At 49.6% G+C, this 20,561-nt stretch overlaps 8 protein-coding genes across 8 annotated transcripts; 4 read left to right on the top strand and 4 right to left on the bottom strand.

The window, feature by feature from the left end:
* Window positions 1-842: 842 nt before the first annotated feature.
* Window positions 843-2,914, top strand: LACBIDRAFT_301969 (uncharacterized protein; the record flags this gene model as incomplete). The annotated part of the gene is made up of 7 exons (XM_001874337.1): window positions 843-1,078; window positions 1,136-1,220; window positions 1,272-1,321; window positions 1,436-1,505; window positions 1,565-1,932; window positions 1,986-2,577; window positions 2,630-2,914. The coding sequence occupies 7 exons, from the start codon at window positions 843-845 to the stop codon at window positions 2,912-2,914; spliced, it is 1,686 nt and encodes a 561-aa protein (XP_001874372.1).
* A 92-nt stretch (window positions 2,915-3,006) lies between these two features.
* LACBIDRAFT_301968 (uncharacterized protein) lies at window positions 3,007-3,818 on the bottom strand (the record flags this gene model as incomplete). The annotated part of the gene is made up of 4 exons (XM_001873686.1): window positions 3,007-3,338; window positions 3,406-3,622; window positions 3,675-3,685; window positions 3,740-3,818. 4 exons carry the CDS (start codon window positions 3,816-3,818, stop codon window positions 3,007-3,009), a joined length of 639 nt encoding a protein of 212 aa, XP_001873721.1.
* A 508-nt stretch (window positions 3,819-4,326) lies between these two features.
* On the bottom strand, window positions 4,327-5,351 carry LACBIDRAFT_301967 (uncharacterized protein; the record flags this gene model as incomplete). The annotated part of the gene is made up of 3 exons (XM_001873685.1): window positions 4,327-4,945; window positions 5,006-5,255; window positions 5,306-5,351. The coding sequence occupies 3 exons, from the start codon at window positions 5,349-5,351 to the stop codon at window positions 4,327-4,329; spliced, it is 915 nt and encodes a 304-aa protein (XP_001873720.1).
* A 1,596-nt stretch (window positions 5,352-6,947) lies between these two features.
* On the top strand, window positions 6,948-7,994 carry LACBIDRAFT_321401 (uncharacterized protein; the record flags this gene model as incomplete). The annotated part of the gene is made up of 6 exons (XM_001874336.1): window positions 6,948-7,235; window positions 7,290-7,349; window positions 7,400-7,559; window positions 7,692-7,770; window positions 7,829-7,891; window positions 7,946-7,994. 6 exons carry the CDS (start codon window positions 6,948-6,950, stop codon window positions 7,992-7,994), a joined length of 699 nt encoding a protein of 232 aa, XP_001874371.1.
* Window positions 7,995-8,301: 307 nt separating this feature from the next.
* On the top strand, window positions 8,302-9,856 carry LACBIDRAFT_321400 (uncharacterized protein; the record flags this gene model as incomplete). The annotated part of the gene is made up of 4 exons (XM_001874335.1): window positions 8,302-8,521; window positions 8,573-8,813; window positions 8,870-9,796; window positions 9,826-9,856. 4 exons carry the CDS (start codon window positions 8,302-8,304, stop codon window positions 9,854-9,856), a joined length of 1,419 nt encoding a protein of 472 aa, XP_001874370.1.
* Window positions 9,857-10,188: 332 nt separating this feature from the next.
* Window positions 10,189-14,227, bottom strand: LACBIDRAFT_321399 (uncharacterized protein; the record flags this gene model as incomplete). Its single annotated transcript, XM_001873684.1, has 14 exons — window positions 10,189-10,746; window positions 10,814-10,875; window positions 11,045-11,280; window positions 11,457-11,486; window positions 11,636-11,796; window positions 11,874-11,949; window positions 12,215-12,227; window positions 12,259-12,448; window positions 12,693-12,753; window positions 13,143-13,203; window positions 13,243-13,264; window positions 13,451-13,495; window positions 13,814-14,063; window positions 14,112-14,227. 14 exons carry the CDS (start codon window positions 14,225-14,227, stop codon window positions 10,189-10,191), a joined length of 1,881 nt encoding a protein of 626 aa, XP_001873719.1.
* Window positions 14,228-16,990: 2,763 nt separating this feature from the next.
* Window positions 16,991-18,618, top strand: LACBIDRAFT_321397 (uncharacterized protein; the record flags this gene model as incomplete). Its single annotated transcript, XM_001874334.1, has 8 exons — window positions 16,991-17,014; window positions 17,062-17,171; window positions 17,229-17,478; window positions 17,528-17,643; window positions 17,697-17,829; window positions 17,887-18,321; window positions 18,378-18,578; window positions 18,601-18,618. The coding sequence occupies 8 exons, from the start codon at window positions 16,991-16,993 to the stop codon at window positions 18,616-18,618; spliced, it is 1,287 nt and encodes a 428-aa protein (XP_001874369.1).
* A 393-nt stretch (window positions 18,619-19,011) lies between these two features.
* On the bottom strand, window positions 19,012-19,928 carry LACBIDRAFT_321396 (uncharacterized protein; the record flags this gene model as incomplete). The annotated part of the gene is made up of 4 exons (XM_001873683.1): window positions 19,012-19,053; window positions 19,258-19,381; window positions 19,604-19,672; window positions 19,753-19,928. The coding sequence occupies 4 exons, from the start codon at window positions 19,926-19,928 to the stop codon at window positions 19,012-19,014; spliced, it is 411 nt and encodes a 136-aa protein (XP_001873718.1).
* Window positions 19,929-20,561: the final 633 nt, after the last annotated feature.

Raw genomic sequence — 20,561 nt, 5'->3', positions numbered from 1 at the left:
AGACTTCGAATTCGGCCTGTGCCCTCCTTCACAACATGAGACTCGTCCGGTGACTAGATGAGCAATACGCACGCAAGGCAACAAATAGGGCTGTCAAGCGTAAGGTTGCTCGGGGTGACCGTGTTGTTCGGCATCATCCATCCCGAGCTTGACTTGCGAGGCTGATTTACATAGTCGATTGGTGTCATGATGACCCTTGAGGATTTTTTTGCTAGGATCAGGTTTTATCGCGTAAAGTTGAGTAATTGCAGTCGAAATGAGAAACCACTTACGCGGAAATTGCTGGACTGCTGAAGCTAGAAAGGTCAAGGCGACAGTGTCGTTGACGCAGACAATGGGAAAGATTTTGAACCACGTGACTAACGCCCTGGATTTTTAACATTTGTTCGAACTTCCCTCCATCCTCCTAGCACTGTCGTCTCCTTCTTCCAAGGACTCACTGGGGTCTTGTCGGGTGTTGCGCGGCTACCAGAGGCTCCGTGTAAAACTAGACATTCTCGCTAGATTACCAGCTCTTTTCCGACAAAGGCCTCAGGTTTGCCTCCCTGAATGCCCGAATCTCTTAATGCTCAACCCAAATCGCCTTCTCACTGCACCCCGTTTTGTTGGCCGTAAGTATGGCTACAAACCCCGCAACCATTCTTTGTTCGCGTCGATTCAATCATTTAGCTTTTCCTCAAAGTAAGTAACCAACTTGAATTCCCCGGAGTCGTCTTGCTTACCACCAGTCTTAGTAATCTCTACTGGCCAAACTCGATGTTCATACATTTTTGCGTTCAATCCACCCTTCAAAAAATACTGGCGTCCTATAGCGTGAAGCGGTACTTATTCCGGTAGGCTGCATGTTCGAGCCACCTTGCAGCCGTGATGGTTCAAGACCCCGACCTCTACAACTGCTTAGTCCGCCAGGGACCGCGTCGAATAAGAAGTATTTTCGACTTCCCTTTACTTATGTCCGTCGGGTCATTCTCATCCAAAATAATGGCCGCAGTCCCAAGGTTCAATTTCGGTTTGCATTGCCAACTCGTTTATTGTCGATGACGTTGGATTTTCTGGGTGGTGATGGCGATCAGAATACGTACGTAGGTAAGCTTCGAGTCTTCGACATCGATCATCATTCAGATTACCTCTTCAGGGTCTTGGCTCGCCAGTCATCCTATGTCTCTGCTTCTTCAAGTAATTCCGTCCAACGTCCAGCGCTGCTTGGTTCTGTAAACAAGGTGTTATTCACCGCAACCTCCGTTATATGCAGCTAAGTTCTTAAAATATAGATACAAACACAACTACAAAGTCTCTCGCCCGAACAGCCTGTTGCTTCTATGTATGTATATATCGAAATGGACATCATGCTTGCGTGATTGAGCTTCGATTTAGCGTGAGCTTCTTATCCGAATCTGGCCCCTCTCCCCTCTCTTTCCTACACCCACGACTATAGCATGGCGTCCGTGGTACTAGCCTCGATACACTCGCTCCCCGTCGAAATCCTCTTCGCGATTTGCAAACTTGTGAGTCCTCCTTTCTGAAACCCCTCTAACCTCCGGCTTAACCCATCTGGACCCAACAGCTTGGCCTCCACCATTTCCCCACAAATCTAGATCCTCAAGATGAACAATCACACCGCTTTTTCCTCCAAATTCGCGGCGTCTGCAGATTATTCGACGATCTCATCTCTCCTTTTCTCTTCGATCACATTACTCTCCGCGTCGACCCAGATGGGCTTCGCTTCAAGCCCCCTGTGTGGCAGTTGGCATGCGGGAGAGCCCGATTATGTGGTTGGGTGAAGTACCTCCACATCATCTCTTCTCCCGCATCGTGCTTTGCCCCTGAACGAGTTAAAAAACTTGACTCGGACGAAAGGGCACTGCTTAAACAAGAATTGGAACGGTATTTCACACCCGCCGTCGCGGCCATGAAGGGATTAATATCGTTCAAGTGCGTTCTTTTCCACGCAATTTTCAATATGCGCTGATCCTCTACTTTTGAAGGTGGACCCTCACTCAGGACCTCCCGGCCCCACAACACTTTCAAGCCGCAATCACAAGGGCATTGGTCGACCTCCCGTCGCTTACCGACCTCAATCTCGGTTTCCTCAGAGAGTTGACCCCCAGCGCCGTGCTCGACTCGCGCTGGACTGTCCCGTGTCGTCCGAATCTCACCATGATCAGCGCCAGCATTCGACATCTCACCAAGCTGCATTTCCGTCTGCATCCCCACCTCTATCCCGAGGTCTGGGTTGAACTACTCTCTCTTAATGTTCAATTGACGGACATTGCGGTCGACAGTTTCAGTGAAACCCTTCTTGAGTATCTCGGATCGTACAACGGATTACAATCTTTTTCCATGAAGTACGCACGTCCCGTGTCTCTTATCCCTCAATCCGTCGCTCGTGGGTTATTTGACGCGCTTGGTAACCACAAAGATACTCTTTCCGTGCTCCTGTTACCGCATTTTGACGGGCTTCCCCTGCCTTGGTGGACGCTGCAGGCCAATGCAGCGGCATTGGTCACTTTCACGCATCTTCGGCACCTCTCATTAAGTGTGATAATTCGCGATCTGAGTCAAGCAGAAAGCGGCGTGGTAAGCAGTATGTTTTTTCATAGCGATCTCATGATTTTGAATTAATCAACAGACCCGTGAACTGGAACTTCTGTCTAAAATAAAGTCCCTGGAACATTACTCCATCAATGAATGCGAATTCGCTTCTATGGGCCGTCAAGAAACTGTATCAAATGTTCTCGCCTGCTTGGATCTGACTGATTTCGCGCATACTCCTTCACGCATATCCGTCCACAAATCATTTTTCACTCGGTATTTCCGCTTGGAGACCTTTCGAGACAAAGACGGGGTAGAGAAGAAGAGATATAGCTTCTGTAATAGTTTATGGGAGCTTCCCTCAACGGAAAATCTCTGTTGAAGCTCAGTCTCAATCCAAACATCATGTATCCGTACTCTAACTATGAAAGTTTCCCGAGACTGCGCTCGCAAGAAATGTAAAATAAAGTCCGACTACAGAACCTTTTGTTTCGTCCCATGCACCAGCCTCTCAACTTCGCCAATCCATCGCTTCAGCTCGCTTCCCCACCCGCCGATCCTCCGCATCCGCCTGCGCTCAATGTCTGTACCCTCAACAAGCCCGATCTTGGCCATCCTAGCTATATTCTTGCGTCGGTTCGCCCAGTGGTTACTCAGGCACCACCAGAGGATACTGTCACTCGAGAAAAACACACTCTGGATGGTTTCACCGCATCCTGGGCTGCACGGATCTCCTATGTTAAAAAGACGCAACAAAGTGCGAATGATGATCCGCGGGAAGTACAATAAAAGAGGCGGGTCAACCCCTACCGCAGAAAGAGAGAATTAGTAGACAAGCATTTCGAAATGAGCTGAAAGAAACAAATGACTGACAGATAACGTCCGTAGCCTGCGCCTGAGCGACTAGCCCTCCTTGTCTAGTATATTCGCCATCAACGACCCAGCCCCGTTCGCATTGGCCCAAAGCCGCCCGTATTTTCTCCTCGAACTCATCCTTTGGCGTTTCTTTCCATCCTGGTTGCCAGAACAGGCGGTCCAGAGATATATGTGGCACCCCCAGGATGTTTGCTATTTTGATGCCTGTTGTAGTCTGCACATGACGTACAGCGGAATACTTGAGAAAGTAGTGGTGCTGTACTTGCCTTGCCAGAACCTGGGCAAAAAATGAGGTTGAATGGCGATCGAGGAACAAGGGGGTTCGACTCACCACTGTTGCCGACCACGTGGACGCGGTATCGACCTTGTCCGTCACCTAAAAGGGCGGGGTATGTGGCGGTCTTCGACATTACAGGTTTGGAGGGATGGAAACCGTGTTAGAAAGCAGCAGAAAGCATGCCATGGTTGCCGGAGTCATGCTGAGTTGTCGGTTCCGTGCATCAAACTTTGGTTGATCCGAGGCGAGGCAAAAGCGCACCATTTGTTCTGAAGAGCGGAATTTGTGCGATTCCGTCCACAAGGACCTGTTCAACTGGGTGGGGGTCACCAATGTAATTTTTCCGGTCAAGACATCATAATTTTACACGTTCAAACTTCAAAGCGTTCATTCCATCATGTGAAGCAACCACTTGTGCGTCGAGAAAGGAGTTGCTTAAGAATTGATGGTAGTCACTCAGAAAAATCTCATGTCTTGATTTATGGTTCAGAGCGCCGAGCATTCAGTATCATCTATTTGCCATATGATCATAGTAGGGCGTAAAATATACACAGCGTTCATGGGAGAGCCTGCAGGTCATTTGAAATGATAGTACATGGTTCGGTTGGGGCTCAACGTTCAACGTTTACAAGGCATAGTTGTCATCTTCGCGGCGTCGCATCAATCGCTCCGCTATGAGCATCTATCCGATCTTCAGGCTTCGCCTGCAATTCGACCTCCTGTAGGGCAGGCGAAGACGGCAACTGCATGCTCATGCTCCATCTCCGACTCCTCCCGTCCTCGCCCGTTGGCGATGGAGGGTACATCGGCGGCGAAACCCAGGGAATACTCCTCACCATCGTATGCGGAGGATACAATGCAGAACTATGCGGCGTGGCGGATAAATAGAATCCTTTGTGCTCCTCAATGATCGAAGGCGTACTTCCGCCCGAAGCTATCTCGAGTTCGTTTGGTGAGGAGAGACCCCGGCGTCGGCGGTAGCACGTATGGATGCCATTCTCTGAGAAGACGAGGAGCCAGGCGACACCGCAGATGAAGAGGAAGACAACGACGCAGGTAACGATCAGGGCAGTGTTCAAAGCACCTGATATTCGCCGAGTCTTCGATAGAGAGGCCGATGATGGGGTGGAGGTGCGTATGGGAGAGGCGGTTGTGGTGGTGGAGCCCGATGAGGTGACGATGAGGTTCGGAGTGGAAAAATGGGGAGGGTTAGGCGACGTTACGACCGGCGGAAGATCTTCTGGTTCTAAAATAGTGTACCTGGATTGGACATAGCTGGGTTACTCGCCAGGAGACTTAAGACAGAAATTTGAGACCCACATGAACCTGTCAAATACGGAAGAGGATTGGCCCTCCGCGACCAATACCTGAACGGTGTGAAGCGTGTTTCCCAAACCAACAACTGACGCGATGACCTCCGATTTTACCGTGGCTGGTCCTCCTGGTGTTCCCGTGACATTGACATGAGAATGGTCGGTGAGGTCGAAACGAACAATAGGCCCTGCATCAAGCATTAGGCCGGAAGAGCGTTCGTACGGCCAAAGAGGCGCTAAAAAGTAGATAGCAACGCCTGAACAACAGGATGAGCTACGCCATCTGAGAAATGATAGGATAACGAACCTGTAAAACTGAACGTTGCTGTCCCGTTGGGCGTTGTTGTAACCATGCAAAACCGTCCAGGGTTGACGTCTCCTATTGTAACATTGGACCATCCTGCCTGAGGAGAGTAAACGATAGCGGGATTATGACTGTCAACAGTGATATTCCGAAACCCATGCACAGCCTGGGGAAGGAGAAAGAGGGAAAATAGAATAACGAGGTAGGTCAGATGCGGAGGAAACATGATAGTGGAAGACAGGCTTACGTTAAGTCTCGTTTAAATGTGTCCCGTCCTGCATTCTCCTTTCCTAAGGATCTAACGAAGACTTGTCCAAGTTTATTTTTGGCACCAAGCATTCGTGATTTTGAAAGTGGCGTCACGATCCGCGATAATTCAACAACTGCGTTTAAAGACGGTACCCTCGTTTTTTGTCAGGGAGAGAGACTCGTTGCAGGAAGAGAGTGCAAATTGAAAAATTCTTGCTACGTTGGTAGTGAGTCTTGTGTCGTTCGTGATACGACCTGCACTGTGCAGTGAAATAAGAGGAGAGGTGCGCACGTGATCTCCGCATGTGATCCCCGTTCACGTGAGCAAAGTTTTCTTGTGCGTTCTTGCGAAGAGACTACAGCAAACAGGCCAGCAAAGAGAAGCGAGTTGATCCATGGCCACGATGACTTCTGGAGGGTTTTAGAGCAAACACACCCCGCTTTTTTGGTAGCCACGGATAAATCCATGTGTTGCGAGCGATGAAAACGGTGAACACCATCTTCATGTCCGAAAAGGCCTTGCGCGTTCATTCGAACCTGCATTAACGCGATGTCGGGCGCTGACTACCTTTCATAGTATCTGGGAGTCGAACAACAGGACGCGTCTCTGCAGACATATTGCCATCTTCTTCACCCGAGAAGGCCTTCGGAATGCACATACCTGGGAGCTGGGCGGCCCGGTCCTGACTTACAACCGACGTGAAGCCAGCACTCTCTTCACGGCAGATCCAGTACTCACCGCCCGTGTTATATTGGCTAGGATAGGGACAGGCTTTCCCTGACATGCGCCACGTAAGGCTCTCCATGCCATCAGTTTTCCAACCGGGCGTCGTAAATGATCGAAACGGAAATCGACTCAGTCTCGAAACAAAAAGGGATCTGGAAACGATAGTGAATGTCTTGTGCTGCGAACAAAGTTCCTGCACCGGTTTATTTACCAACGATCTCTCAGAAATGGTGTCTAGGCAATGTCTAGGAGAAGGATTTCAACCTCTCGCGATCTAATGGGCGCCCTTCCTCGGGCATCTCTGGCGCCGCTTCATGAACATATCTTCGTTGAACAACATCTATCGCGCTGAATGGCGGCTGTGTTCAAGTTGAAGACCTTCGAGGTTCTACGCCATAATTCGGTGAATTATTACCACCTAACGAAACCTCCCCGATTTGTGGGCTGTGTAGAGTCGCTCTACTTCTCTTTTCATTTTCTTCAGCGCAATAGGACATCCTTGTTCTGCCAAATCTGTAATTCTCCGATGGATCGTCCACAAGAAATCGGTACATGCACAATTCATTCGCCGGCGGTGAAGCAAGAAATGCAATATTCAACGCCTACCACACCTTCTCGCGGTATATAAGGACTTGAAATTCTCGAGAAGAAATCATCATCAACTTCCCAATGCTCGTCCTCCAAATTCTCACAGCTGCTCTCACCATCTCCTTCGCCAAAGCGAACCCCGTCGCCATTGACGTGCGCAATTGGGATAACTCCGCTGCGGATGGGGCTTTCAAGCGCGAAGAACTGGCCGTTATGAGTGCTACCAGCAGCTACGCTGAATACATCCCAAGCCCCACTGAGACCAGCCTGACCCTTCGCTATTACCAAGAGCGGGCCACCTGCCTTGACCAATTTGTCTGGTATTGCCAGGTTCCCGCAGGAGCATGCATCGCTGCCTTGGGCGGACTGGTACTTTCTTTTGACAGAGTTAGAAGGCTGCATTTTGCTAAACTCATCATTTAGGCGACACCAGTCAACCTGTGGTCTCTTGTACCTTGTGCCATCGCCGCTGTTTGTGGATCGGTATGTAAGAAATATTTATTGAGATGAAGTGTTATGAATTTTTATCCAAGGTGGCCCTTGTGTTCGGCGCGTTGTGCTGCAACGGCATCATTAAGAACTGTGACGGCTCAAGTTTCTCGTCCTCGATTAGCAGTGCTAGCCGTGTCACTAGTAATGTTATGGCAACGTTAAACGGCGGGGGAGGTCACGGCGACGCACCTTTCAACAGAGGTTCGCTAGTCATTGAATTCAAGTTCCTGCTGGCTGACCAATTGAACAAGATACCTTTAAAACCGCATTTAACAACTATTTGCAGAGTCACGGTTCTGATATCCCCAGGTAAACTCTGAACAGCCATTGTAGATTGCATCACTCTGAATGTCGAAATTGCAGTGACGACGACTTCAATAACATGTACAACAGCTTCTTGGCTCGTACTTTCGTAAGCCCTTTACCACATATACTATGTGTGGACTTGGATCTAACATGATTCCGTGTAGTGCAGCTTTGGACCAGGAGAAGCAGGGGGCGGTTGTGAACCGAATTCCGTCTCTCATGACGATGTAAGATCGCGTTTTCTTACCTGTCATTAACACATCCTGACGTTTTTTCTTTAGTTCAACAACTTCCTCCATCGTCAATGAATTATTGGTTCAAGGTTTTTAACTACATTGGACATCATTTTTACCTTTAGTTCAATTTGGCACGGCCTGTATGGTTTATAAATGTTGAATCAACAAGATGAACTGATTCCAAAATTGCAAGACGCAAGGACTTAGGAGGAGTATGGTGCATGAGTATTGCGTGCGTGCCGAGTTGACGGTCCCCTCGGTTTTTGTCAGGGCGAGAGACTCAGACTCGTTGCAGGAAGATCTCAAGGGTGCAAATTGGGAAAAAAGGTGGCACGTGTTCTCAACGCAAGGGACTAAAAATAGACAAATATTTTTGATGTTGTCAGGCACCAGGCACAGCAATGGTTGCTTTCCTCCCACTGGCGACCTTCTCCATCGTCGCATGCGTCTGCGGACAGCAGGTACTCGGCTTTCGCAACATTACTGTCGATGATACGGATCCCAGCATAAATTACTCAGGGATATGGCGCCTTGCTCTTCCTGGGGATGGAATGGACGTTGGAGGGACACACGTGGTTGCAGAGGTTGATCCCGATGCGTACGCGCGCTTTACATTCACTGGTTAGCTCTGAAGATACTGCATTGCCTTATCCTCTAATTCGTGTTTTCCAGGTGTCGCCCTATATTTTCATTCACCCAAGTGGCCATACCATGTCAACACCGACGTATCTTTGGATGGCGAACCAATTAGAACCATTGATCTCCAAGATTACACCCACGCAACGTTGGAAGCAAGTGGGGCATCTCTAAAATCTACCATCGTCGCTTCTTGGGTTGGGCTTGAAAATACGCAACATACATTGCTCATTTCCAAGACAAAAACTACGCCCTTCTATGTTCTCGATGCTTTGACGTGAGTCCTTCCCACCCTATCTCCCCTCATCTTTTCAAATTTAGAATTGGCTGTAGATATACCGTCCTGGATGCAACAGACGTCGCTGGATCGACATCACCTATAACTCCGTTGAAGACATCATTCAGGACTCCGCGCAGCTTACGTCGTGATTTGTATTCCAGTGGTGGTGTTCTAAACGTTCCCGCCATCGTCGGGGCGGTGATCGCAATTATCGTCATCAAACTTATGATCTGTATTTGGTGTGTATGGTTCAGAAGGCGCCGCTATACCAGATATGTTGCACCTGTGCAAATGTACCCCCCGGCTGGTCCCGGATCATTCCCTCCTCCTCCTCCACCTTACCAGGGCTTTCCATCACCGATAAACCCTCTCTACCCGACGAACCCGCCCGTCAACCCCACTTTCCCTAACTCCCCACTCCACCCGTCGTACCCACTCACCCCCATCAGCCCGTACGGCCCTCCAAAACCAATCGAACCTTTCAATCCTTACGTGGGATTCAACACCATACCAACGAGAAGACCTGGCAGCGGCAGTACGACCAGGCGCGACCAGCAGCCAAACGACGTGCGGCCCATTCCCGATCGGGGTGGAGTGCGCCCCATTTCTAGTGGAGATGGAGTGACCCCCATCCCCGCTGCAGCGAGAAGAGAGAGCCGCCAGCCGGCACGTCAGGACCCGCGCATCACGCAGGCGGACGGACTAGCTACCCCCATCCCGACAACAAACTCAACGCGTCGAACAGCGCCTGGTTCAGAATTAGCAAGTGTGAGACCCTCTTCTGGCGGGGACCTGCCTCCTCCTCCTGATTACACGGAAGAGGATGGTCGACCTGGGAGTGGCCCTGGACGTGGATTGGACGGGAACGTCAACGCATCGTCTGACGGACAACCGACTGCATCAAATTCAGACGGCTCCGCTGGGAATAGAGTTTCTGGATTTTCATACCCGCAACCCCTCTCGTTTATGCCGGTTAATTAGTATGTGTGCTTTTGTTGGTGTTTTACAGTCTGGACTTTGGGACTAAGTGGGAATTTTGATCTGTATATAACGTTCTGATTTATGACTATATCTCACTTGCTCGAGCGCACTTTCCCTAGAGCATCGTTGATTAAGAACGTGGACACCAATAGACCTGTGGACGCTGGATCAACGTGTTGGGGGACTTCTGTTTGACCATATATACTGTATATACTCTCTGAGAGGAAAGTACTTGTTTCCCCTCGGTCCTTCCGAAGCCAAATTCGCCGGAATACAAGAGGAATCAAACCTTGAAATCTATTGCACCCATTGATTCCGTACGATCATTTATTACACTGTGGAACATTCACGAGCTTTTCGCCATTTTAGCGCAATTTCATGAGGAAACAAGTCACTTACTTCTCCTCGAAAAATCGAACTCGACAGCTGCATTCTCCCTCAGGCAAGGAAAATGTGTTCGAGATATCTCAAACTGCTGCATCTGCCCAATCTCCGGCACACCCATCGCGTTGCGAAGATCAATAGCGACCGCGACCCTCCGCAGACACGAAAAGCCACGAGACAACACACGGTCCAGCTGTCCCCATTGCTCCTCTCGAGCGGATTGAAGGCTCGGGATGATAACCAAAATCAGTTCAATGTCTAGAACCTCTAGAACATTGTTGCGAGGGAACAGGTCGAGCTCGTGGCACAAACCTTGCAGATGGACTTCTGAGGTGGACCGCATAACCTCGAAGATCACCTTCAAAGTCGTCAGCGTCGAAAAGGCGCCGACGTTGATCCACCCCGCCAAACCGCGACAACCCTCCGGCGGGCTTGCCTTGTAAACGAGTGTTTCCACCTCGCTTGCCTCCATGAATATATCCTTGATGGCTTGAGCCTTTCGTGTGTAGGAGGAGTCGACGGCCAACGTCTTGAGCTTGTCAAGTCTAATGGTGGGGTGGCATCGCTGCAACGAAATTGAATGAGGGTTGATGCATAACGAAGAGACGAAACATCTAGAACTGTGAATGAACGGAGTTGGGGGGTCGGATGCGATGGAACTTTGAAGTGATCAAGGGGTCCTTCTGCACTTTTACTATAGTCCATCATCCCCTGTATAGTCAGGATCGAAAGATTGGGGCAAGATCGAAATGTTGCGAAAGGAAGTATGAACCGAGAAATGTTTAGCTCGGTCAGAGTGGGAGAACAGATGCCATCAAGAATTGATTTTCGTAGGGAGGGGTGGAAAGCATTCCAAGACGCACAGGAACCAAGGCCGTTATGACCTTGAACCCGCACAATCTGCAAGCTTTGCAGGAATTTCACCTGTGAAAGAGCCAGGATATTATGGGCATAAGCGTTCGGCTCGCTTGGATCCCAACGGTCAAGCTTGTCAAGGCGCTCATTGAGCTGCAGCTTGAGCTTCCGGACGTAGAGTCCGATGTCTGGATTGTAACGAAGAAGCTGACTAAGGTTCTTCAACGGTAAGGTACCTCGCGGACTGAGATTTATACATCGGAAAAGATGTTTGCGACAGATCGGAAGGAGTGAATGACAAGTTTCGGAGGTGGCTGTTAGGGCAGCGGTATCATTTTCAAGATCGTCGATTATGTGTTCGATGATTTCTATTGGAAAGGCCAAGAGCTTGGAACTTGAAAGATACCCCATGGAACGTACCGAGCTGGTTTTTTGAGTGAAACAGAGGTCCTTGAAATCAACGTGTGAGTGTGGGAGGGATACTAATACCACGTATTGCTTGAAGCTGATCTGTTCTGGTTGATCTTTTTTATACTCCGCCATCACTCACGTTTTACACTCACGTGCCGTTCACCCAGATGCTCGGAATGTGCACCTACCTTGGATGACCGCTAGCACCACAATGACAAGGGTGCAGATGAGTCCATTGCAAACTCGCCTTCCTCGCCTTCCTATCATGTGCCTTGTGCACTGATTTGAATTTTTGTTTCGTCATGGGCCAGATGTACGGTCTCTCGCCGAATAATGACGAGCCTGAAATCTGGAGCGCATGAAGGCAAGGCAGAGTGATAGAGAGTGATAGCTGAAGGACCGCGTAAGGGGAAGATCGATCATTACTTTTCTGCCCTCCTCTTCGCTTTCATATCGCTGTCGGACACTACTTGCCATGACGGCCGTCGTGTAGCACCTCGGGCTATTCACTGAATAGTTTACTTGGGGTAACTCACTGGCAGGGTTCAACGCAACTTGCAAGTCAGTCCATTCTCAGCCCTTCAAGAGGATGAAGAAGGGATTTCGTGGATTTTTGATCAGGCAATGGGGATTGGCTCCAAATGATTGGGCGGCACTGTAAGGAAGTGCGTTCGCTTGCAGTTGTCGTTTTTGAGAATTGTGATTGCTGAGGACGATGACGGGTAGTATGCCTTGTCGGTCTTACTACGATCTCGGTAAAAGCCCACCAGGACGGTATATCTATTACCTTTTTCTTTCAACACCAACTTACACACAGTAGACCAAACCTGGTCTATCAACCCATCCATGATGGTAAGCCCCGTTTCAAAATTCCTCTTCTCTCCCCCATATTCACGCATGTGCATGACCAGCGCCAGGTACTCTTTCCCTCCGCCAACGGCGCAGATGTTAGATGGAACCACATCTGTACAAATCCTTCCCATCTCGCAAACTCGGAGAATCTATTCTGGACAAGCGCCCTCCGAATCGGGAGCATACATTACACTCGGATGGGTGCACTTCAGTGAACTAGTTTCCGGTCCCGAAACTTCTGAGTCTTCTTGCATCCTCCGTCTTTTCTCTCAGTGACTCTGGAATTCTTAGCTGCTCATGTGTAGTTTCAATAACCTGGTCTTATTCAGTATAAAGGATCACGATAGGGATGATTTAGGGGGCAACAATGCGTGACGCTGATGCCTAACCTACCTTAACTCCAACTGTGGGGTTGCCATTGTAGGCGCCGTTCTGTGGCGCGGTTGTGCGCCCACTATAACCATGTTTATAGTTTGTTGTTACGGGAGAACTTGAACTTTCTTCGCCACGAGGGAACAAGTAAGTCTCTCTGCTCTCCTATGATTCTGGTTCTATGTGTTGAGAGTTTTCAGTTCTCCCAATTCTCACTAAATGGGGAGCTTGACTTGAAATTCGCCTCTTCACAAATTATCTGGCCGTATAATCTTTGTTCTGGTAAACCGAACGTAATTTTGCCAGAATCTGGACTCTCGGATGTCACACCCTCAGTACAAGGTAAATCCACAGCAGCAGTTTCACAAATCGAAGGAAACTTTGAAACATAGATCGCCTACGGACAGCAATTTTTTGTGTGCAGCCGTTGATGTGTCTACAAAAACCAGATGGCAGAAAAGAACAACGTACCACGTTGCCTCAAGAATTTTGAAAACTCCTAGCAATGCCGTTTTAGAAGAGCAAGTGGTTGCTATTACATGTGAGTCGCCACTTTGTCACTTATGCTTACACCTCAGTGCGCTACTAGTAATCTTTTTGCCACGAGCAAGGGGGTAGCGGGACGTGGATCCCGAACCAAGGGTTGGGGGGGGGGTGCCTGGCCGAAGGCCGAAAAAAAAAGGTGACACCCATCAATTTGGTGGCAGAAGTGGTCAGTGACCTGCCTGTCGCGACGTTGGATCGTTCTAGTAGATGTCCTAGCTGTTGTAGATACTTACTTGGCCATAGTAGACAGCGAGAAGCAATTTTGAACCCCCCAACATCTGGCAAAGAAATCACGGTAATGAATTTAACAAAAACATAGACCATGGGTACTATTGCTAATTGAGGTTGAAATAAGAGTCAAATTACGGCCAACAGCTTCATTGTGCAGAGTGTAATACTGATGTGCATGTTGGTACCGGTGGGATGAGTAACTTGAACGTGCATCGAGACTCGAAAACATGCAGAGAGAACAAGGCCGCCAACACGTGACCCCCACAAAAGAAAGAGAAGTAAAGCTGCGAACGACGAAAAAGACGATCCGAAGCGGGGCGTCACAGCTGTGACGCCGCCGCCCAGGAAAGCGCCCTGAGGCACACAGCCCATGGGAAGCGCCGACCCGAACAGGGGCAGACGCGATCAGGGAAGAAGAAGAAAATACAAAGGAGGGCGCCGCGACGTGTTGACCAAGTGTTGACACGCGACCTCGCAGACAAAGAGAGAGAGAGGTAGCAGGAGAACAGGAGCAAAGGAATACAAAGGCAGAAAGAGGGGAGAGAAAAACGAGAAAAACGGGAAGGGGAAAACGGAAAAATAGCTGTGTATGTAGTATCCAAGTACCAAATACCCCTGCTCAGATCCCCATTGAATATTGAATGCTGCAGACAACAAACTTACTTGATCGTGGTTAGGATGGCCCATCCCCACACCATCCAAAACAACGGATCGTCCAGCAAGGGTGAACCATAGTCCAGGAAGGGTGAATCATAGTCCAAGGGTGAATCATAGTCCATTTTCTCAAGAACACAGGAGGGAGGAGGGAGGGAATGTTAGGACGTGGGTCTGCGTGTGCAGTTGAATTAAGTAGATGAATTCGGATTACCAAAGGCTCCCTGAGCCCAATCGAAGATCACCGAATGGGCGCCGTGATTGTGACAAGGACCCTGCCACCCTGGATTGGACTGTTCTGTGGGATATTTGGATTGTCTTTTTTGCCTCGAGAAGGTGGCCGCTGGGTGGTCAAATTTGGCGTAGACAAGTGTGAGTTGCCAGCGAAAACCGTACAGAAACATTGGGGAGCCCGAAAAAAGACAATCCGGTCCCATCAAGAGACAGTTCATACCTGATACGCTGATTTGCGAACCCTGCGAAAATCTAAGCTAAAGGATTATCAATTACTGAGTACAGTAAGTATGCAGCAGCATTGATTATCACACTACTGTAGTCTTATGTGTCCATACTATTCTAAAAAGAAATTTAACTTACAGTAATATATTAACGTGTCAATGAGGAATTTTGAACGACGCGACCGTGTTTCGATGGACGCGACTGACATGTTTGGACAGACGCGACTGAGGTGTGGCTTTATTTGGGTTTGTTGATAACTGCCACAGCATCAACGTGCTCAGCGCTCAACGTCAACGTTTTCCTACGTTTCGCCGCTCCTTACTTGCTCGTCGAGAAACCACACGGCTTGCCAGGTGCCTTGGTTTTGCCAGGTTTCTGCAAGGGTGTACCCCTCGACTGATTAAGGCCTCAACAAGCAAACTTCTCAACTCCTCCCTATCCTCTTCATCCCCCTCCACACCCAACTCCCTGGCTTTCTGTCTGCTCCCTCCCACCCTCAATACCCAATGGCCAACATGCCACCTTTCGTTAGCAACATGTAGCCTCCATCTCTAATGGTGTGTACGATACCTTTACATTTAATTTTGTGTCTTACAAATCGTGTTGCAGCCGCATGCGAATACTCGAATCCTCGGGAATACGTGTGACTAATGGGAGCTGAAGTCCAATGCCGCCTTTCCCATGCTGGAGAATGCCACACGCAAATCTATCCGCACATTTTTCGGTGGACTATCCAACCTTCAACGACGCTTACCACCTTCAACGTCCCCCTTCTCTCAAGGATCTTTTCAACTTTGTAACTGACTGCAAGTTCAGCCTCAGATGGTTCCTTTACTCACCAACCAGCTTGTCCGTGTCTTTCTCTATCTGTCTTTGCTCTTTGCTGACCCTCTGGGATAGATTTCTCATGTCGAGTATATCCACTCCCACAACTTCATACATTATACATCGTGGCATCAAGCCAGATAACTTCCAGGTGGGCATTGGGCAGTGCGGTAACCAAGTCAATGTGACCGACTTTGGCCTCGCCAAGAATTTCCGTGGCCCCAGGACCCACCTCCATATTCTGCAGTGTTCAACCTGGCGCGTACTGCAAAGTCTTCGTTTCCCTCCCGGAATCTTTCTCCACAGCATACCTTCGCCATCCTTTCTCCACCAGTCCCCACACCATCTGCCCCCCCATCGTTCCAATCATGAAGACGTCAGCTCCTCTCCACGAACACCAAACACCCCAACAACTCACTTGTCAGCTACCACTCTCCGCAATGTCTTCCCAACTGCTTTCCATGGAGCCATCCGACACTTCATGAGCGAGGTCGAATACCCCGTTCGTCACCTACTCGTTCCCCATCCCCTCCGCCCACCCACCTCTTGCCCTTCATCGGCATGTGAATACTCGAAGCCTCGGGAATACGCATGACTAACTGGGGGCAATAATGGCCACAACAACCCACTTATTAACTATACTGCCATCCTGCCATCCCGCCACTTTCACGCGGCGATACTCGGAACACTTCAACAACCAAATCATCGACTGCATGACATCCCGCCGCCCTTGGAACTCCAACATAAATCCACTGAAGCAGAGGTTCACCGACTTCGCAACATCAATGAGGCAGCGATGCTCAGCACCACGAACCTACGCGCGCACATCTCTGCTAGCGCATCGGCTCTCGTCAGCGTGCCGTCCTTCTGATCTCGCTCTCATGGCCATCTGAGTGTCAAGAAAACCCTCGAGATCACCACTCACTTTCAAAACTCCCTCTTCGATTCCTCCCTGGTGACACACTGCATTGATTTATGACACGGACTATTATGCAATATTGTATTTTTTACACATCCTCACGCCCTACCTTCCTCTACGCGCGTTGTTTTCTGGCTCCTAGTTTCCATGGTTGTCTGCTCTCCCCCCTGTTTTGTATGGTATGAGTATATATGCATATGCATATTACAGTAGTGTGCCAGTTGTACATATTATAATTACCCTTCAGCTGTTGCATGACTTACATGCATCAACGTGATGGGGATAAACACTGCATGGCGCCCGTGGTGCCTACTTAGTACTTAAACCCAGCACATCTTTGTCGTCGCTTGTGCTGCACATCCCCCTTATTTGGTAGACAGTGTATCCCCCCGCAATAAACGTCGCAGTATTGTGGGGAGCTATCAGCTGCAGTCAGCTGACAATCGCCACACTTTTACAATGCATGCTGATCATGTCCTTCCATTAGGTGTATTCACTGGGTGCATTCCTGCCTATCGGGTAAGGTACTGGTATCTACCTGCTTGCCAATACTAATGGCACCTTTTCAGCATCCTGATTTATTACCCCTTTTCTGGGTTCTCCTTTTGAGGATGCATTGACCGGTGTTTCATCACGTCGTTTTTCTAAACGTCAACCTTGCTCAACATTCAAACCATTGAGAATCATGGGTGCTACTCACCTTTGGGAGGTATGTCATCTTTGAAACATGGAGACTTGCTGCTGACCCAAACATAGATTGTGCAGCCAGCTCGTCAAATGCGATCTCTTTCGCAGTTGACAGTCAGTGAGGGGTTCGAGAAGAATCGGAATGGCCGCCGTGCCATTGCGATGGGGGTTGACGCAAGGTCTGTCCGCTGCCCACTCCACCTGACCCTCGAATAGAAACTGACATGGTTTGACAGCATCTGGTTACACCAAACCCAAGCTGTCTTTCATCATGCGTGCCACTCCCAAGCAGGTGAAAACCCGGAGCTACGAATTCTGTTCTACAAGCTCAAACGGTTTCTCAACCAACCTGTTAATGTCGTCTTTGTCTTTGACAGCGATGGACGGCCCTCGATGAAGCGCGGAAAACATGTTCGGACAAAAGAACATTGGCTTACCAAACACTTCCAGGAATTTGCCCAAGCATATGGCTTTACTGTCCACATTGTGAGTAAAGAACACATTCATATTATGAAGACTAACTCTTGGCAACTAGGCCCCCGGCGAAGCAGAGGCTGAGTTGGCTCTGCTCAACAAGTTGGGCATCATCGACATCGTCATCACTGATGATAGTGATGCCCTTGTCTTTGGTGCTACTTGTGTCATGCGCAAGTGAGTTACATCCCTTCCCTATTCCATTACTGTAAATAACAACCCCATTTCAGCCCGAACCTGAAGAAAGATAATGACAATGTTGCCCTCTACACCTCAGAGGGCATTCGTACTACAGCTGGGGTTCATGTAACACAGGGTGGGATGCTCTTGATTGCCATCCTGTGTGGTGGGGATTATGACAAGGTGGGCTTTCTTGCTAAATAACATATTTATTAGCCATGTTTATCATGACATCTGCAGGTGGGGCTAGTAGGTTGTGGCAAAGTGGTAGCCCATGGCCTTGCAAGAACTACACTGGGTGATCAGCTTCTGGAGGCTGCAAGGGATCTTTCTGAGGAACAACTAGAGACCTTCTTAGTCCCGTGGCACCAACAGCTTCAGGAGGAGCTACTTTTTAACAAGCAGGGCTTTTTAAAATGCCGGTACCCTGCAATCGCGAATGCGGTTCGCTTGGACTTCCCTCAGCCATCCGTCATCCTCAAATATACACAGCCTGTCACGTCGTGGGCTGGTGGCCGACTGCTCCCTCCGTTTTCGACATGGGTCCATCATGAGCCTGACGTTGCTGAGTTGGCGTCGCTTGCAGAGCGTTCATTCTCTTGGCCCCCTGATAAGATCATGGAGGAATTTCGGAAGCATGTCTGGCCTGGGCTTTGCCTTCGTCGCCTTTTAGAAGTAAGCGTTGACCTTTCATGTTCTTCCATCATGTTTAATCAGAGTTTCTTCCTCAGGTAAAGAGCCCGCTTCTTGAACTCATCGATCATGTTGTTCACGGCGTCATCATCGATGGAACCCCATGCCTGTCATCTTTCCTCCGCATTCACCGTGTCAGTGAAGGCAATCTCACCTTGCCAATTCCCTTCTTTGTTATCGAGATTTTAGAACAAAATCTGATTAACAAAGCTGTGTCGAAACTTCGGAATCAGACTGATGTACGTGCTAAAAAGACCACAGTCCCAATTCCTGTTGTGATTGTCCGACACGCGCTGCCGTCCCTCCGCTGGGAGAAGCCGCTGCCTATCGAAGATAGAAAGCAAAACCCTGTACGTCCTTTTCTTTGCAACTGTTTCTTCTTTGGTAGTGATATCAGAACTCAGATCCTCAAGTACATAGAGCTGGAGCCAGTTATTAAAGTTGAAGAGGAGGACATTGTTGTGGAATTTGACTCTTCTCAACACTACCTCCCGGTCCTTATTGATTCCCTTGACCTCACAGTTCTCAATTCACCAACCAGCCTTCCTAGCACTTCCAGCCACATGTCCATTGACGAAGTCATCGATCTTACTTACTTAGATGACTGATCTATATTTATCTCTGCACCCATTGTCTTTGTAAGTCATCGTACTTATTAATTCCTCATGTAGCCTATTGCATCCCTATAAACTTGTGGTGTTCCATAAAACTCCCCTATTCCACTGAAAGATATATATACTATGAACACAAGTCCATCTGACCCATTTCCCTGCCATGTCTCTAAAAATAACACTCCCTGCCTTTGCTGGAGTTCAGCGCTTTGTTGAGGTCTTTACCCTCCCCCACGTAATCCATATGGACTCCAGTGGACTCCAGTGGACTCCAGTGGATTCCAGTGGATTCCAGTGGCCCTCTTACCAGGCCAGATTGGCTGGCAGAATGCCCAGTCCACTGGAGTCCAGTCCAGTCCAGTCCAGTCCAGTCCACTGGACTCCCACTGGACTGCCAGCCACTTTCCTGAGTCCAGTCCCAGTCCAGTGGACTATGAGTCCAGTCAGAGTCCAGTGGAGTCCAGTGGATTCCAGTGGATTCCAGTCATTCCAGCATATTATTATTATTATATATGAATACTACTAAAAAAGCGAAAATAGACTAATTGATCAATGAATGGAAATGTTATAATTTACATATGGTGTGGGTCAGTGATAGCTGCAATAAGGATTTATGATTTTGTTCAGTCTGCGGGGGAGGTCACGTGACTTACTTGAGGGCGTGCCATATCGTCACGTCGCCTGTTTGTGGGATGGTCACACTGCCGTGACCATCCCTTTCCCTTCCACCACCACCATTCACATCTCAACACCGCCGACGACGCCCACGACGCCCACGCCCACGCCCATGCTAACGACGCACACGACGCCCACGCTAACGACAACGACACCCCCAGCGCGGAACGATGGACCAAGGACGAGGGACAACGCCCATGACGTGGCAACGTCATGGGCAAGGGGTACGTATGCCCCACCACCCCATTCCTCCGTTCTCACCACGACAGGCACGACGCCAGCAACCACCCATGCACGGCACATGAGGACGACGACACCAACACATGAGGACGGCGACAACGACGACACGTGAGCACGACGACGACACGCGAGCACGACGAAATGCGACGACGACGAAATGCGACGACGACGAAACGCGACGACGACGACGAAACGCGAGCACGACGACACGCAAGCACGATGACGACAACACGCGAAGCCGACCACACGACGTACACGAACGAGCGCCCACGGAAAACGGCCACCGGCCACCACCGCCTGCTGCCACGTCACACGAAAACCAGCCACCGCCCATGACGACGACGACGACGACTACACGCCGGGACGACGACACACGACAACGACAACGACACGCGACGACGACGACGAACGAGCGCCGACGAAAACGCCGCCCCCACCACACCCGAAAAACGATACGCCCACGAAAAACGACGAGCGCCCGCCAGCGCTGAACGGCGACGAGGGCCCAGCAGCATCACCCTTCCCCTGCACTCTCTCCCCCCATCACTACCTCCTCTCTTCACCACTCCCACTCCCCTCCACTCCCTCCCCCCTTCACACTCTCCCCCCTTCAGTCTCTCCCCCCTTCAGTCTCTCCCCCCTCCCCCTTTCCTTNCTCCTCTCTCCCCCCCTCCCTTTCCTTCCCCCTTCCTTNCT

This window comes from Laccaria bicolor, genomic scaffold (genome assembly GCF_000143565.1).
Source record: "Laccaria bicolor S238N-H82 LACBIscaffold_1 genomic scaffold, whole genome shotgun sequence".
NCBI classification, from domain to species: domain Eukaryota; kingdom Fungi; phylum Basidiomycota; class Agaricomycetes; order Agaricales; family Hydnangiaceae; genus Laccaria; species Laccaria bicolor.
Note: the sequence above shows the minus strand (reverse complement) of the source record. Positions and strands in the feature narration are given on the sequence as shown.